Below are 19,056 nucleotides of genomic sequence, written 5' to 3'. Positions count from 1 at the left end.
CAGCACAGCATTTAAATATATTTAACACTGTAGCTACTCATTTAAAAGCCTGCTTTTTTTTTTTTTTTTTTTTTTTTTTGACAGAGTTTCACTCTGTCACCCAGGCTGGAGTGCAATGGTGCGACCTCTGCTCACTGCAACTTCTGCCTCCCAGGTTCAAGTGATTCTCCCGTCTCAGCCTCCCAAGTAGCTGGGATTACAGGCACCCGCCACTACGCCCGACTAATTTTTAGTAGAGACCAGGTTTCACAATGTTGGCCAGGCTGGTCTAAAACTCCTGACCTCAGGTGATCCGCCCGCCTTGGCCTCCCGAAGTGCTGGGATTACAGGCGTGAGCCACCACCCCCAGTCAAAGCCTGCTTATTATTTAAAGGTTTGTTTGTACTTTTCTTCTAGTTGTCTTCTCATTTCAAACACTATGGTTACCCTAGACCCTTTGTAGCAAGACCCTTTGATGACTACAGAGCTGACTACAGAGACTCTCAATGTCGGGGAAAGAGAGAGGATTTAGTGACAATCAAAGGAAATCTTCGAAAGGTCACAAGTCTGCAATAGATGCTTCTATGCAGGTTTTTGAAACAAGATATCCCTCTGTTGTCCAGACTGGAATGCAGTGGCATGATCATGGCTCACCACAGTCTCAAACTCCTAGGTTCAAGCTATCCTCCCACCTCAGTCTCCTAAATAGCTGGGACCACAGGCACATGCCACCATGACTGACCGATTTTTAAATTTTTTGTAGAGATGGAATCTCCCTATGTTGCCCAGGGTGGTCTCAAACTCCAGGCCTCAAGTGATCCTCCTGTCTCAGCCTCCCAAAGTGCTTGGATTACAGGTATAAGCCATCATGCCTGGCCCGCATGGAGTTTTAATTCAGGTCCCTGAGAGGTATTTTGATTTTGTGTTGGGATCACATGGTTATTTAAGAAAGAAGTAACAGCTAATGATGAGAATTGTAGTACACCAATCTTCTATGCCACTTGTTCAAGAAACCCAATTCACTAAGAAAATATGGGCTGCTCCTATCATTTTGGTTTGAATTTGCTCCACAGAGACAACACTTACAACCCCTTACCATCTCATTCACTGAAGCTAAGAAGGAAAACATTAAGAGGGAAAGAGTAATTCTACAAGAAAGAAAAACATTAAAAAAGAAAACCAACCAGCCTCAAAGTTTTTCATAGTGACAACATTCATGCATGATGTGTATAATCAAATAAAACACATCACTTGGGGGTTTTTTTCCCTCCAAAAGTTCATACAACCAGTACACACATGTAAACATTAAACAAGATATGAACATCTAAACTGATCAGAAAAACTAAGTCACCCGGAAGTAAACTTCAGCGAGAGAAAAGTGCATGACACTTTCCCTACATGAAGTTATGCATATATACGTCTCATAGACAAGCCTGCACTAAAACAGAAACCCCAGCGCTTATACAGTCCCCCAAAGTACAAACGTTTTATTCTCCCCTTTCTCAGGTTGAAACTAAATATTTCGAGAAGTAAAATGCCTTTTTAGCCAACAGAGTCAATCAAATACAATATGGGATGAGGTCGACCAATACTCAACACCACAAAGGAGGCTTCTTCTCTATATGGCAGTAAACGGTCAGCACAGAGTAAGCTATTTTGAAAATACAGGGAGGTAAAGTGAAGCACATTTGCTACCACAAATGTAGGGATCCTGGAAATCTTTCAAAGAAGCTAATAACTCTAGTGAATTATCACCTCCTGAAGAGAAGTGTGAAGCAGACATCGTTAGTCTCTACTCTTCAGGGTCCACAACAGATGTGGCAGCAGGAAGGACAGGCTGTCTGTTCCCGTCACCAGCCTGGTCCTAAGCTTTGTTACTTAACAAAAGTGAACGAGAGAGCCCTGTCTTCAGAGACGCTTCTTATGAAAACCTCACTGGCTGGGAGTCACACAAGTTGACAAACTTACCTGGTAATCTCTTGCAAGCCTGGACAGCTACATGCCCTGGCAAATCCAATCTGCACTTTTTCCAGTGAAACGTGGTGGCTGCCGGGCTGCTCATCACCTTCATCTGCTTAGATGACGAGGTAAAAGATGTGGAGGAAGTGGACAACAAAAGCAGCCTTCGAACTGCACACTGGGATGTCCTTTTTTTTTTTTTTTTTTGTGGCTTTTATTTTTCTCATGAGAGGATCTGACTAAACCTAACTAACCCCACCTCCTCTAAACATCAGACAGGAAGTTACACTTTGCAGTCAGTGAAAACTCCTTAGGTAGGTTTTTTGTTTTTTTCATAGTCACAACTAAGGGCCTCTATTCATGCTCCTATGACAGAGATTATAACTCTGCTTCCTGTTTTGACTGTCAGCTGGGAAGGGGCACGCCACCCACCTTCCTATCCACTGTGTACATAAATAAAGGTGTTAGAAGGTGATTGCCCTGGGTATACAACTGGCCTTAGGAGTTTTGTTACATATTAACTATACTTCAAAGAATAAATTGGGCTTATTATTTCACTGTAGTAGCTATATATACCTTGGGGAAGTAAAACTCAAAAGGATTTCTTCTTCATCCCTTAGAAATTGCTGTTACGGAAAAAATAAACTTAACCACATGCAGCTATAAGATAAGAGGCCACCATTTAGACTAATTTTTCCAGCCTATTCTCTTTTGTGGTCACTTTGCTCTCTTTATTATCATTATTATTTTTTTTTTTTCCACTCTTGTCACCCAGGCCGGAGTGCAATGGCATGATCTCGGCTCACTGCAACCTCCGCCTCCTGGGTTCAGGTGATTCTCCTGCCTCAGCCTCCCAAGTAGCTGGGATTACAGGCACCCATCACCACACCCGGCTTTTTTTTTTTTTTTTTTTTTTTTGTACTTTTAGTAGAGACGTTGTCTCACCATGTTGGTCAGGCTGGTCTCGAACTCCTGCTATCACTTCTGCATGTGTCCTCCACATACATGCAAAAAGCAAGAAAAATCATTATTCATATGATCATTATCTATTTTCTAGTCCTTTTCTCATCCTTTTTCTTGCTTGTTGTGAAATAGAAATTTTCTACTTATTATCAAAGACTTTTCATAGAATACGTATCTTTGTCAGGATACACACAGGTTTGAATTCAAAGGCATCTCTCATCATGCTACTGTACTGTGGTACAGAAAAGAGAAACTGACAGTACTTCCCCTTCGCTCCTCCTCTTCATCTCTGCATTTTCCTTAGACTAGCAGCTGTATAACTCTGGCAAAATTCCCTCTCTCTCTCTCTCTCTCGCTCTCAGCCTCAGTCTCCAAATCTGTAAAATGGACAGGCTGACTTCACCTGTCTTCTAGGACTGTCACAGGCAGGGAGACCGGGAAAAGCGCAGTGACACAGATGATGTCACACAGTCAATACCCAATAATCTTTTTTTGCATCAAACTTTATAGACATATAATTCATATATTATACAATTAGCTAATTTACACTGTATAACTTAATGATTTTTAGTATTTTCAAAGAATTCTACAACCATCACCACAATCGATCCCCATCCCTTAGCCCAAGGCAACCACTGAAATCTACTTCCAGTCTGTAGAGTTACCTATTCTGTACATTTCATATAAAAGAAATCGTACAGTATATGATTTTTTGTGACTAGTTTATTTCACTTAGCATAATGTTTTTGAAGTCCATGCGTGTTGTAGCATGTATGGGTATTTCTTTTTAAAATATTCCATTGTATCGATAGACCATATTTTATTATGTGTTTATCAGTTCATGAACATTTGGGTTGTTTTTATCTTTTAGCTAATACCAATTAATTCTGCTATGAGAATTTGTGTACAAGTTTTTGATGTGGGCGTACATTTTCATGTCTCTTGGGTGTGGGTGGGTGGGTGTGTGTGTGTGTGTACCCAGAAGTAGAACTGCTGAGTCATATGGCAACCCTATGCTTAACCTTTGGAAGAACTGTCAGACAGCTTTCCAAAGTGGCTGCATCCTTTCATATTCCCACTAGCAGTGTATGTGGATACCCATTTCTCCACATCCTCACCAATATTTGTTATTATTTGTCTTTTTTATTATCGCCATCCTACTGGGTATGAAGTGACATTTCATTGTAGTTTGATTTGCATTTCCTTAATGGCTATCGAAACCCGTCTTTTATCCATAGGCCAAAAATGTCTTCATTTCTAGAATCAGGACTAAATATTCAAAACACAGAACAGCCAGGGAGGCGTGGGCACCACCTAGTCAGAACGGATACTGGCTACAATCCTGAAGTGAGGTCCTGAAGGTGTCCATCTTTAACAGTGGCTATTTTCCAATAGGAATCAAAGATTTTCAACATTGTTCCTGGTACAGCTGTATGAGTTCACACCAGCTAAATATTGCTGGACTTCATATTTCTATCTACAGTAAGAGGCTGTGAAAGAAGTTGGCCCTGCTTCCTCTACCAAAGGGTTCTTCTGAAAACTGGTAAGGAAATGAAATTCTGAATGTAAATATGACATTTCAATCTTTACAAATCAGTTCTTTCCACCTGTCTTTATGTATCTTCCTCTGAAATAAAAACAGGCACAATAAAAGCAGCCTTTTGTCAGTAAATAGTCATAACTGTTTATAGGAAGAATTTTTAGACCAGATGTGATTTAAGATTCAGGATCTCAAATTTTGAAGGTAGCCAAGGAAAACAAGTCAAGGTGTAGACACCAGCAACAATTTCTCCTTCCCTCTCAAAAGTGCAGTACTGGGAGAATAGTAATTATTGAAACAAGTCTACATCAAAGGGAAAATCTTTTTTTTTTTTCAGACCTTACTGTGTTAGAACAAATTCATGTACAATGATGTTAATTACCTTTTTCCTAAAACTTTCTATTTTAGTATTTATTTTTTTGATCCCCCAAAACTAAACAGAACAAAAACTATACAAAATATAACAAAGAAAATATCAGAAGGCTATTAACTTTTAAAAATTAAAAACTTTTTTCCTTATTTTTTGATGTAAGACCTCGGGCCTTGCAGCATATATTAATAATATGACTCATCCATCTACTAAAAAATTTCCCGTGTCCCAAGGCTATACTCTGTAATCCATTGTTTTATTTATTTCTTGCCCTAGAGCTGACTATGAAATTGATCATTGAACTTTCATATGTTAAACAGAACTTTCCATGGTGGGAAACTCCTAAAACATTTGTATTAAGCTAAGTGGAAATGCCACGATAACTCAGGAGCAAATAAGGTCTGTAATAGCCAATATAACTTCCAAACTAGATGCTATGGAGGAAAAGCAAACCATTGCCCACACACAAGTGCAAAGGCTTCCTTGGAGTTTCTGTAAATACTTGATGGTGAGGAAAATCAGAAGCTAAAATCAGTTTATCTGAAGGTTCTTCTAAAATGATCGATAGGAGGGCACTTTTGAAAACCGTTGTGCAATGTCAGGGCCCACTCTATTCACAGATCCGTTGTTCTGCTAGATTACACGGTGGCCTCATTTTCTAGTTCTTGTGAAATCAATAGACCATTTATGTTGCAAGTATCTGTCTAGGGTATGCACTTTCTTATTCAATCTGGTGTTGACAGCAGTAATCAAATTTTGTTCATACCACTAGCTCTATTATAGCTCAATAGCAACTGGCTGCCAGCCTAGGTCGACTCTCATCAAAAAAGAAAGAAAGAATTGGAGTGGAGAGAGAATTACAGATCAAATTAGCTGAAACTACAGGAGGTAGTGTCGAAGTCAGAGGGGAAAGCAAAGGAATTCAGAAACCAATCCTCTCTCCATGGAGAAAATATACACCCAGCAGCATCAGTACCACAAAATCCAGGCGAGCTGACCTTGGCCATGAAAGGTACACATCTGCTTCATTCTTCCCTGTTATCTGTAAACCCTCTTGGCTTTGAACATCATATTATAACTGTCAGTCCTAACTAATAAACCTACACCTCACCTTGCAGAGCTACAAACAAGAACTAGAGCCAAACCACACCCTCCAACACCAGGAAGACTAAATGCAAGGGACAAATTATGGCACTTCCCATGAGCTCTCTATTTTATAACTCTTCTTTTTTTTTTCTTGAGATGCAGTCTTGTTGTGTCACCCAGGCTGGAGTACAGTGACGCGATGTCGGCTCACTGCAACCTCCGCCTCCCGGGTTTCAGAAATTCACCTGCCTCAGCCTCCCTAGTAGCTGGGATTACAGGTGCATGCCACCACGCCCAGCTAATTTTTGTATTTCTAGTAGAGATGTGTTTCACCATGTTGGTCAGCCTGGTCTCAAACTCCTGACCTCAAGCAATCTGCCCACCTTGGTTTCCCCAAGTGCTGGGATTACAGGCATGAGCCACCACGCCCGGCCTAGAACTCTTCTTTGTACACTTAAACTACAGTCAAGCATTTTTCTCAGATCAGAATATAAAAAGTTAATCTTACAATAGAAAGCAGGTCAGCTTTTTTAAAAAGAAAAAATTGGGAGGGGGTGAAGACCTGACTGAAATTTTACCCGATTAGCACTTTTAGACTTCGAATTCTCCAAGAAAACTAGACTTCTGCTCACAGATACTCTCTACTTAAAAGCATCATGGATGATGCCATTCCCTGATATGACAAACAGCTCTTTTTTTCATTTTTCAAACATTTATCTTGAAATAATTTTAGACTTATAAAAGAAGTGGTAAAGAAAAAACAAGAAAAGAGTACACAGAGTTCTCATATTCTCTTCGTCCAACTTCCCCAAATATTACCATCTTACATAACCAGAGTACAATGATGAAAACCAGAGAATTCACATAGAAGCAAAACTATGAACTAATCTATAGGTCTTTTTCAAATTCCTGCAATTGCCCCCTTTTTCTGGCCTACGATTCAATCCAAGATCACATACAAGCAACACTTCAAAAATTCAAGATGCATCCTTTTCAATAAATCATGCCTATCTAATGAATATTTCTGACCCCTCCTAAAGTTCTACTTCCCTTCAATGTTAATGAGGCAGCATCATCATTAACTTTTGAGTCTTCCCAGAAATGTTATTTTCTTCCATAGATCTTGCCTCCATTTCTTATCAGTCAGTTTCACCAACCTTATCCTATAAACACACATCAAATAGTTTCACAACCTCTTTTCCAAAACCCTAGGGTCAGGGGTGCTGCTGAACCAGAACTCTTCCCATTTGAGAAAAGTTATATAGCACAAGTCATACATTACAGTGAAAACAAAAAACAGCAAGATCCAGGGCAATTTCCCCTAATCAAACACATGAATAGCCCTGCAGCAAATACATATGTTTTATGAAAGATGCCTGACATACGTAAGGACTTTAAAAGTGTCCCAACTGTTCAAGTCAGGCTTCAACACAGAATGAGTTCAGGTCAAACTCAAGTTTTCCTGCCAAATGAACTACAAATAAAACGCCTTCTGGTTTTCAGAGGTCTTCTTCAATAGTGTAGCTGCAGATGAAGGATGATGAATCTGTACCTATGAAATCCACAGCTTCATCCATCTCCCACCCGCCCTCACCACATCTTCTACCTGGTCTCCTGGCAGAACCACCTGCGATGCTCCATGGGCCTCTAGGGGCTCTTCCCTCTGAATCACTCTCCCACAGAGCCCAGAGTGATCTTTCTAATAACCTGCACCTGCCCAGCTTCAAAATCCTTAAAGGTTTCCCATGCGAGGATGGAGTCTCGTCTCCTTCATGCAGTTCACACAGCTCCCTACAATCAGAACTAAATCCCATGACTATACTGATCAACTACACAGTGCCCAAGCAGAATGCAAAAATGAAAAAGGCATCAACTGTCCTCAAGAATCTCACAGTCTAAATAAATCCCCTTAATACCTTCATCAGACTAATATTGTTTAGAATACAACCTAACCAATAATGGAAGAGCATGTCAGGTTTTTTTTTGTTTGTTTGTTTGTTTTTTTATTATACTTTAAGTTCTAGGGTACATGTGCATAACATGCAGGTTTGTTACATATGTATACTTGTGCCATGTTGGTGTGCTGCACCCATCAACTCGTCAGCACCCATCAATTCATCATTTATATCAGGTATAACTCCCAATGCAATCCCTCCCCCCTCCCCCGTCCCCATGATAGGCCCCAGTGTGTGATGTTCCCCTTCCCGAGTCCAAGTGATCTCACTGTTCAGTTCCCACCTATGAGTGAGAACATGTGGTGTTTGGTTTTCTGTTCTTGTGATAGTTTGCTAAGAATGATGGTTTCCAGCTGCATCCATGTCCCTACAAAGGATGCAAACTCATCCTTTTTTATGGCTGCATAGTATTCCATGGTGTATATGTGCCACACTTTCTTAATCTCATTTGTGTCTAGCTAGGAAATTCCACCTTAGTTCTTGATCACAGTAACGATTATGAACAAAACTCTTCGTGTTGACACGAAAAGAATTTTCATATGTTTTTAACAGCACATGTCTAAAGATACTCATTATGCTACTGTTGACATGGTTCAAAAAATTATAAAAAGCAAAAGCCAATAAAAACTGTTTTAAAAACAAGCAAACCCAAAAAAGTAATGTCAAGGATGGTATTTAATGGGCTGAGTGATTTCTCCAAATCATGCTTTGTTTTTCCAAAGCATGAAGATATAAATGAAATCTGAAACCATGCCTTTGTTTCCATATGAGTATACAAATGGAATTGAATGACATTATAATCAACAAAATTAAGTCAGAGAGAGTTAAATCTAAGCCGCCATCATCAAAGAGCTTAGAAAATATTCCAGGCTGGGCGCAGTGGCTCATGCCTATAATCTCAGCACTTTAGGAAGCTGAGGCTGGCGGATCACCTGAGGTCAGGAGTTTGAGACCAGCCTGGCCAACATGGTAAGACTCCATCTCTACTAAAAATACAAAAGTTAGCCAGGCGTGGAGGCGTGCGCCTGTAATCCCAGCTATTTGGGAGGGTGAGGCATGGGAATTGCTTGAACCAAGGAGGCAGAGGTTGCAGTGAGCCGAGATCACACCACTGCACTATAGCCTGGGAGACAGAGCAAGACTCCATCTCAAAATAATAATAATAATAAAGTATTCCAAACCACACAGAGCCAGACGTCAGACACAGACCTTAAATAGCACACCAATAAAAGCAGGAAAATCATATTTAAGTATTGGTTTCATTTTCTAATATGCAAACAGACAAAGACACCTACTTGGAATGATGAATTTAAAAGAAAACTTCTAGAAGTTGTATTTCAGGATGAAATTATAACCTTTCTCAAGAAAGCTGCCTGCAAGTAGTGAGATTAAAAGGGAGACAATAATCGCACCAAAGCCCTTAATGAGGAGGTAAAGAGAGGTAGTAATAGGGGCACACAGCTTCTTCCTCCACCAGGAGATAGAAGGAGTGGGCTGAGATGGCGGAACTCAGGGTTTCATCCCAGGGTGGCCCTCCTCTCACGTGTGTGTGTGCGTGTGTGTGTGTGTGTGTGGTGTGTGTGTGTGTCTCTGTGTGTGTGTCTCTGTGTGTATGTCTCTGTATGTGTGTCTCTGTGTGTGTCTGTGTGTGTGTTGTGTGTGGCAGGGTTTCTCACTGGCAGTGTTGCTTCTAAACGGAAGTGGCAGCTGTCTGGAACTCAGTGGGTGAGGCGTCCAGTGGCCAACAGCGATCTGCAGGAGAACAGAAAAACACTACATGGAAGCCAAGTGATGCCACCAACTTGGTAGAAAGTGGATCCAATCTGCCAGGGCCACAGGCGCAACCCTACATGACTGGCTGCTTAAAGCAGTCATCCCTGGGATGGCCCCTCCAGCTTAGAACTTCTCACTCTAGTGGCAGGAAGGAAGGCCAAGAGTTCTTCAGGGAGACAAGAATTGTTATTTAAGGCAACAGTGAACGAAATTAATAAAACAACCCAACTACTTTAAAAAGAAAGGAATTTTAAAATGCTACTTGAAAAAAAAAGAAAGAGGGAGTAATTTTTCTGGACTCTCGTCATAATCTGTTTTTATAAATCAGGTGGCAACCTGCTGGGCTGTGGAACAAAGGTCAGCAAGTGAGTTTTCTGGAAGCACACTTGCTGTCACAGTGAGGAAAATTTTTCTAGTTTCTGGTGAGCTTTAGAACTTTCAAGCTTCATGGGAAGGAGTAAAGAAGAGACACCTAGAGATTACTCTTTGGTGTTGGCAGGAAAAAAAAAACACACACACAGTGGGAAAAGTGACCAAGTGTCCTACAGGGCCACCAGCCTACGAACCCCAATGTGATCTTCATAATATTTTGTTCCTTGGTCACCTACAGTCACAATCTCTACCTCAGAAAACTTGTGCTACTGCCTGTCTTCCGTCTGGCTCTCTGCAGGTGAGTGTGCTGATGTCCCCAAGCCCTGAAGGTTGTTTATTGTCATTTGGCTTGCCCATGGTGATGTCGGAGTCTGGATTGAAGTTCCCACTATATCAGGATCACCCTTCATGAGGCAACACTTTCCCTGCCTACAACCTTTCTTCCACTGAGCTCCACCTGCCCCAGTCCAGCAGACACACCTGTACGCATCTCAGCCCTGATCACAGGATCTGTGTGCTTCCTCTTGCAAATGCCCACATGCAAATCTGAGGATGTTGGCCACTCAGAAGATGTGTGAGTCACTGTAGATCCTGCTGCAGCTGGTACTACACAAAGATAGTCCTGTCTAACCATGGGCACACCCACCCACTCTCATGTGTCCTATCTCTACTTGGGAATGAGACATAATCATCTACTTGTGACAACATAGAGCCGAAAGTGAAGAGACAATGAAAAATCTAGGTGTTCATTAGACAGAACTGATGCTGAGGAACTGACCAGAGGTATTTCGAATCAGTTCCAGGGTTTCCAAGACAGTTCCAGGATGATATTAAGAGGGAGTCAGGTGAGAACTAGAGAACTCAAGTGACAGTTATCACTTGAGAGTTTATTTATGAGCGATGAGATTCAGCAGTGGGTTCACAGGGCCAGAGTTCCTGGAAAGAGCATTTGGGAGAGCCAGGCCCCTGATAGGTCTAAGAAGCGCCTACTCTGTTCCCTGTAGTACAGCAGTGAAAGAGCCGGTTCCCAGGCCAGGCAAGACAAGTGCTATAGATGGAGAGTTGAGGCATCTGCCATATCATTGCCTCAGGGATCAGGTTCAACTACGGAGGCAGGCCAGAGCATGCCAAAAGGGGGAAAGGAGAAGGCAGAGGCTGAGGAAACAGGTGGAAGTGAGCACTGCAGAGGCAAGACAGGCACAAACAACCTATTATTAAAATACTCTACAGAGTTGCAAAGGAGCAGGTGGCAGATGGGAGGAGGGAACACAGAAACAATGTCAGAAGGTACAAAGGAGAAAGGGTGATCCAGAAATAAGACAAGAACAAAGCTGGGCTCTCTTATTCCAGGGCAGTCTTCAGTGGTGAACAAGCCATTCCTGAACTTGCAAGTTGGGACCACTTATATGCCATTTCACATTAAACTTTTTCCATGAAATTTTTCTCCGCCAGAGAATGTCCAGTAGTAAATCTGTCTATCTATAAAAGTATGAATAAATTAAACATGACAAAGTTGGTTTAAAATTAGGAATGTCAGGCTACCGTAACTTCCTGGAGGTTGTCAATGCACTACAGTACTGGAACTATGGATGTTCCTACTTGATCGTCAGGATATAATTTGGTCTGTATTAACTTTTAGAAATCTCTGAACTTCAAAGTGCATTCAATTTATTTTCACAATGCCTGCAAAATTCTTACAAGTTAAGCTGTGTCAATATTTCAACTCTCACTTGAAAAATAAGGTTTCTGAGGTTTCAGGACACAAAGTAAAACATCAAATTCGTGCTGTGAGTGGATTTAACCTCAGGGCCAGGTCCCAGCTCTTGAGCCGTTCCTTCAGCCATAGCACACATCTTGCAAAGCAACTCCCTGGCTTTCGAGAGCATTGCCTGAACCAACATGAAGCCTAGGGATGTCAGAGTTATTTTTATGAAAGTAAATGATACTATGCAATACCTCCTGTCTTCCTCAGTCATAGCCAAACAGCAGATGAAGCCAAGAGGAAATACGTGTTCCTCAACAGCAGTAAGGTTCCAGGTATCGGGTGGCAGCAGCAGCTGCTGAAAGCCTGTTCCACTTCACCCCTCCCCCAGAACCCCAAACTCGGGTACAAACCCACGCCTCAAACTCTTGAGGCTGCCGGATTATGAGTCTTTCGGCGACAGATGACAGAGTGACGACTCCTGGGGGCGCTAAAATCATAGCCTTGACGGAACAAGAAGGTGGTTACTTTTCACAGGAGCTACTAATCTGCCGCCCCCCGCAACCCCCCATCCCCACCCCAACACACACACAGACCGGAAAGAGGGAGCAGGAAAAGGAAATGAAAGCAAGTGACTCTAGGGTCTGGATTTCATATGCAAGAATAGCCAGCAACAGGTGCAGCGTTCCAGTGAAATTAAGACACTCAAAACACCATTTGCCTCCACAGCATAAAGAGCCCAGGCACAGAAACCCAACATTAGGCAATGATGTCAGAAGTGCAAATCATCATCATTCTCTAGCCAGTAGCAATTTTGTAGGAAAAAAAAAAGTGGGGGGGAGGGGGCATTTCTCTGTTGATACATCATTTCTTTTAATTTAGGAGTCCTCTCTTAAAATAGTTTGAAAATAATTTTAGCACTGATCATCAATATACTTCTTTAATACGTAGTGACTATCGCAGTGCCTAGCACATAGTAGGTAGGTGGATAAATATTTACTGAACGAATGAATAAAATGAGAGGTAAACAAAAAATTTTCTTCACAAATAAAGATAACCAAAATCTACACTTGTAGTATATGAGTGTATCTTTTTCCCCATTTCTCCAAGAAGAGAACAAAAGGTTGGAATAAGTAGCCAAGGACACTGGCTTCATCATGTTGCTGATGAACACATCAGGAGGTGCAAACCATCCATCCCTGGCTGAAACTGAGAAGCCTCATCTGCCACCCCTTAGAGATTTATGCAGGGAATTCTCATCTGCAGAAGATCCAACGGGAAAAACAATCACGATCATTTAAGCAATCCACCTTTAGACTTTCCTTTTTTTCAACGTGCCATTTCACATAACATTTTTTTTACCTGCCATTATAAGAGAATTTACAAGATAAATGTTGTTGTATAATCTTCTTCAACATGATAGAAATCATCAACTCATAATATGTTATGGAAAATGTCTTATGCTGTGTGTGACATGCTATATGAAAAATCTGAATGTGGGATAAGATGTTGTAGAAAGGAAGCCATTTTATGGGCTCTCAAAACTGACAGAAGCAGGAGAGAACAAAGAGCAATAAAAATGAGCCCATCGATGGGAGAAGGTCTGTTACAGGAATACTGTATTGAATTAAAAGGTTAATACCAGGCTGGGCTCAGCGGCTCACACCTGTAATCCCAGCACTTTGGGAGGCCGAGCTCAGGATCACCTGAGGTCAGGAGTTCGAGACCAGCCTGGCCAACATGACGAACCCCATCTCTACTAAACATACAAATACGAAACTTAGCCACGTGTGGTGGCGGGAGCCTGTAATCCCAGCTACTTGGGAGACTAAGGCAGGAGAATCGCTGGAACCCAGAAGTGGAGGTTGCAGTGAGCCAAGATCGCACCACTGCACTCCAGTCTGAGTGACAGAATGAGACTCCATCTCAAATAAATAAATAAAAACTTAATATCAGCGTCAGAACATTACTGATTACATAAGTTGAAAGGTTTCAGTAAGTTAAAAATAATGATATTAATTATAAGAATAAAGTGTTCAGAGCACAGATAAGAATAAATCACCAAAATTATCAGGAGGTTTTAGAGAACTGCGAATACACATAAAAAGCAGTGTCATAAATAACTTTACAAAATTACCATTAAAAACAGTTTGACTTAATGATACTCTTTGTTCAATTTTTTTAATCTATAAATTTTTCTTGTGTTTGTAACTTAAGTATTCTGAGTAGGAGTTCTTTCTTCCCTATATATTCAACTTAAAGAGTCCTTAGATTTTTTTCAAGTTAACTTCCATAGATCCAAAATACTCCCACTTTGTTTTACTTTGAGGTAATACCCAAAGGTCTTGACTGCGGTTCTTAATGGAGATCCTAAGTGGCTAGTTAAGAATTACTCCAAATTTCAAAGAATAAACAGGAATAGGACGTGCATTACAAGTGCTTTTGTTCTTTTAAGTGACTCTGCCTTTTCATTCATTCATTCACTTATTCATTAATTCATTCATTCACAAGGATCTATCACCCCTACAGAACAGACACTGTATAAGGCACTATGGACACAATCATGAACAAGACAACCTTGGTCCCTGCCCATATGGAGAGCACAGTCTTGGGGACCTATCAACACTAAAGTAAATGAACAAGTGAACAAAAGCAATGAACAATGGTGACAAGTGTGGATCATGGGAACAATAGTACAAAGTCTACTTCAGGTGGGTGTCAGGACAGGCTTCTCTGAGCAGGTGCAATTTCATCCAATGCCCAATCCTAGAAGGAGGAGAAGGAGATAGCCAAGAGCTAGGGACCAGTATTCCAGGTAGAGGAAAGACCCTGTAAACAGAGGTTGTTCCCAGAGCTGAAAGCTGACCAGTGCGGCTGGATGGGGCAATGATGGACAGTGAGCAAGGAGGTGCATTACACATTTGAAAATGGCATCTCACCATATGACTCACTGAACATTTACCTTTCCAAACACTTTCTCCTCAGTCTGGAATTTCTCCCTTCCACATTCCTCTCTGCCAACTTGCAAGTCTCTTCTCTGGGAAACATTCCTTGACCCTCCGAGGAAAAGCAAAAATTCCAGGAGTTTATCCTTCCTAACCTGTGGTCCCACAGCACATAGTATGTATCACGAGCGTACATCTTACCACACTGCTGATTCGCTGTGTTTGAAAGCCTGCAAGCAGCGATCTTGCTTGTCTGCCTCCCAGCAGCCTATCACGTAACTTGGCACCAGCAGAGAGAAATAAATGACAGTGAACGAACCAAGAGATAAATGGACAAATTAAATGGATGCAGGGGCACTAAATAACTTCTCAATTGTTGGAGATTTGGAATAGCGCCAAGGTTACAGCTCCTTAACTCATTTACAGTTTAATTTCTACCGCATACGACTTTCATATAACACACACTTTGGGCAAATCTTTTTCCATCACAGAGAAGTGATGGAATAACTTTCACAGTGTATCATTAGACACTGGACCCAATCCATTCATATTCAACAAACACGCAGTAAGTGCCAGGTTCTGTGCTAGGCTCTGAGGCTGACAGTGGTCCTATCCTAGATGATTTATGAGGCCAGTAAGCAGAATAAATCATATTCAGAAAATGTTTTTAATGACTGACCTTGTTAGATTCTTTACATGTAACTATCTTATTTCACAACATTATTAAGAAAAAAACGTTTTTTAAAAACTTCCTAGGTCACCCAGAGAACAAAATAATTTAGAATCTGTTAACTCAGTAATTTTCACACTAATTCTTGTCAGAGAGTCATGCCCAGGCTTCCTTTCAATGAACAGGTGGACAAAATTTAAGTAACCACATTCTCAATGAGTCTTCTTTACCTGCCTGTGACTGTCTGCCGTCTCCGTTCGTGGATTCAGATCTCACTTCCATTTCTCGTGGGCTCAGCATGTCCTCCAAATGTAGCTAAGACTCCCAAACCAACAGTGCATGATTTCTGAAGTCACAAAGGGATGTGTACCCCTCGGCTGGAGAATGTGCTTTGATGGAGTCAAATTGAAAAACAGGGTCAAACAGTATGGGAACCCTGGATAGATGTGTTCCTCCCTCCCCAACTGCCCGGACCAGAATGGTCACATTCCTGCCTCTGTGAATAGCCCAATCCTGGTCTGCTCTGTCTGAGCCTCTGCCAGGTGTGGAGCCTGTCGCCTTAAAATCTGAAGTCGTGTGACAACACTTATTTCCCTAGGAACAGCAAGGTATGCATTTCTACAAACACCACTGCTGAAATTGCTCGGTATACAGAGAAGCCAAGCCCTTCCTCTCTTCTCCTCAGGTTTTTCTTAGATTCCAGCCAAATAGAAATCTGAGTGAGGATAAATGTTAAGGAATTTAGCATCAGAAAAATTTCTTTTTTACGTTTCTAACTCTTGCAAGAGTTCATTCTCATCAATTTTATAACCTATTTTTCAACCTACATACTCCAAACTAATTCCTAATGCTTTTAGGGATCCATCCATTAATGCACTAAATAATACATGCCCTCAAACTAAGAGGTAAACCATGCCCTTTCAATCAGGGTAAGAAATACTACTGAGTGAAATGCAAACTGCATCTTTCTGCCAATCTCAATGCACAGCCTTCTGCTCACTTCATTCCCAATCACCGGCCTCACTCAGGCTTTCTGTGGGCCAAGTTCTGCCAACTTAGAGCCTGCACACAGCTCTGCCTCATTCTGAGTCCCATTCATTCTGGGTCCCTATGAAGTTCCCACAGCTCCCACTCATTCTGGGTCCCTATGAAGTTCCCAAGTGATTTGCCATCACAGCATTGCAGAATGTCTACCCCCGAAGCAGTTAAACAACTATCTGTATGCTCTGCAGTTTGATGTCTGGTTCTTGTACTAGTCTACACACTCAAGAGGCCAGATGCCATAATAGAGCTCATTGATTTTGTCAACCACACCCAGTGCAGTGCCTGGCATATGGGGCAGTCACCCAAGACTACTTTCCATTTAAAATTGTTGTCTCTTTTAAAACACTCTGTGGCACACTGCTGCCATTGCTTAGGTCTAAGGAAACAAATACTCTTTTTAAGCCATCATCTTTATCAGGAGTTATTACTAGGCAGGGGGTCCACGAACTTGGGACAGGAAAAGCAATTAGATATTTTCACTGACCTCTAACAGAAATTTGCATTTCCTTCCATTGTGATGGCAGATCACAAAACACATTATTAGTGGTAGCTTTGACGGCATCACCAACAAAAATCACAACCATTCTCATATCACTTTATAACTCTAGCAGGTACCTTGAAAATACCATTTGGCTCATTGTTATTTCAGAAGGGTAGAGAGGTTAGATATGCTAGAAGTTCTTACTGAACACACTAATCAAACAGCAAATATTACTCTCTCACAGACTTTTTCAGTATTTTGGTAACTGTATGCATGGAATGCCATGTACTCTATTTTATGCATTTAAAAATATTTGTCAGGCCGGGCGCAGTGCCTCACGCCTGTAATCCCAGCACTTTGGGAGGCCGAGGCAGGCGGATCACAAGGTCAAGAGATCAAGACCATCCTGGCCAACATGGTGAAATCTTGTCTTTCCTAAAAATACAAAAATTAGCTGGGCATGCTGACACACACCTGTAGTCGCAGCTACTCAAGAGGCTGAGGCAAGAGAATCGCTTGAACCTAGGGGGTGTAAGTTGCAGTGAGCCAAGATCGGCCCCCTATACTCCAGCCTGGTGACAGAGTGAGACTCCATTTCAGAAAAAAAAAAAAAAAGGCCGGCTGCGGTGGCTCACGCCTGTAATCCTAGCACTTTTGGAGCTGAGGCAGGTGGATTACCTGAGGTCAGGACTTCAAGACCATCCAGGCCAATGTGGTGTAACTCCGTCTCTACTACAGATACAAAAAATTAGCCGGGTACAGTGGCTCGCACCTGTAATCCCAGCTAGTCGGGAGACTGAGGCAGGAAAATCGCTTGAACCTGGGAGGTGGAGGTTGCAAGGAGCCGAGATAGTGCCACTGTACTCCAGGCTGGACAACACAGCGAGACTTTGTCTCAAAAAGAAATTTGTCTGGCTTCACTAAACTGCCAAAGAAGTCTATGGGGGCGATGAAGGGGGGATGAAGATAAAGAATAAAAACTCTAATCTATTAACAGATCACTATCTTGAGATATAAACATCTGATGCACCAAGAAACAATTATATTTTGTTCTGAATGGATGTATTTTTACTCATTGTAAAAGGAATTAATATTTCCTTAAAAAGACAGTGCAAAATAAAATTAATTAAGATACTATTTTTAAAACAAAAAGATATTTATTTCCTTGGTTTTAATACAAAACAACTATAAAAGAAGAAATTCCTAAGAGACATTAACAAGTTTAAGGGTTACTTAACAGTTCAACTATGAGACACCCCTGGCACTCCTAAGAATATTCTTGATTTGATGAAACTTGCGGTAACACCTGGAAGCTTAAAGTCATTTTCATTCGTTCCATCACCTCTCTAAAAATTTATTATTCCTTTGTTAAGATGCTAGATAAGCCCAGTTCTAACCAACCCTTTGAATTACTTATGTCTGGGTACTCCCATGTGTATGCACTACGCATATCTTAATAAACATATTTGTTTTTCTTTTGTTTAAAAAAAAAAGGGAAAGAAACTTCTCCCCTTTTTTCAAGAATGACTCATCTTGAACCATTAAGGCCCTGAGCTTACAAAGGGAGGATAGCAGACAGGTGGGGTTGCGGAATGTATTACACTCCGATTTCCATCACAGTGTTGTTCTAATTCTCGCCTAGCAGTTGCGGATTCCGCCCCATCTAACTTCTGTTGTTTTTTTGTTTTGTTTTGTGTTTTGAGACAGAGTTTTGCCCTTGTTGCCCATGCTGGAGTGCAATGGTGTCACTGCAACCTCTGCCTCCCAGGTTCAAGTGATTTTCTTGCCTCAGACTCCGGAGTCACTGGGATTACAGGCACCCGCCACCACGCCCAGCTAAATTTTGTTATTTGTAGTAGAGACAGGGTTTTGCCCTGTTGGCCAGGCTGGTCTCGAACTCCTGACCTCAGGAGATCCACCCGCTCGGCCTCCCAAAGTGCTGGGATTACAGGCATGAGCCACCACACGCAGCCCGGCCCCATCTTACTTCTGTAACAACTCTGAATATACACACATAACCACCCGAAAGAGTTATAATTAACACCTTACTATGAACTGCTTTAATCAGCCAACCATTAAAGTCCAGGGAAAAAACAGCTTTGATGAGAGGGGAAAGGCCGAACCTGGAGGGAGTCAGGCCAGTGGGCAACACCCAGAGACTGCCTCAGCAGAAAACAGGCTCAGAGAAGACACCAAAACCAAGCTCTACAGAACCTC

At 41.6% G+C, this 19,056-nt stretch overlaps 1 protein-coding gene across 5 annotated transcripts in view; it reads right to left on the bottom strand.

The window, feature by feature from the left end:
- UTRN (utrophin) overlaps positions 1-19,056 on the bottom strand; it is a 580,797-nt gene that overhangs the window by 525,633 nt on the left and 36,108 nt on the right. For 3 of the 5 annotated variants that reach the window (XM_023183779.3, XM_023183783.3, XM_023183781.3), the window contains exon 1: positions 1,948-2,114. The exons of 1 other annotated variant lie outside the window; for it this stretch is intronic. In XM_023183779.3, coding sequence (XP_023039547.2) covers positions 1,948-2,050 — 103 coding nt within the window. In that variant the 5' untranslated portion in view covers positions 2,051-2,114. Of the gene's footprint in view, positions 1-1,947; positions 2,115-19,056 lie in introns of those variants that run through there. One more of the 5 variants, XM_023183782.3, reaches the window with a different exon arrangement.

The sequence above is a fragment of the Piliocolobus tephrosceles genome, chromosome 5, assembly GCF_002776525.5.
Source record: "Piliocolobus tephrosceles isolate RC106 chromosome 5, ASM277652v3, whole genome shotgun sequence".
In the NCBI taxonomy this organism is placed as follows: Eukaryota; Metazoa; Chordata; class Mammalia; order Primates; family Cercopithecidae; genus Piliocolobus; species Piliocolobus tephrosceles.
The sequence above is the reverse complement of the archived record's forward strand: the minus strand, read 5'-3'. Positions and strand labels throughout refer to the sequence as shown.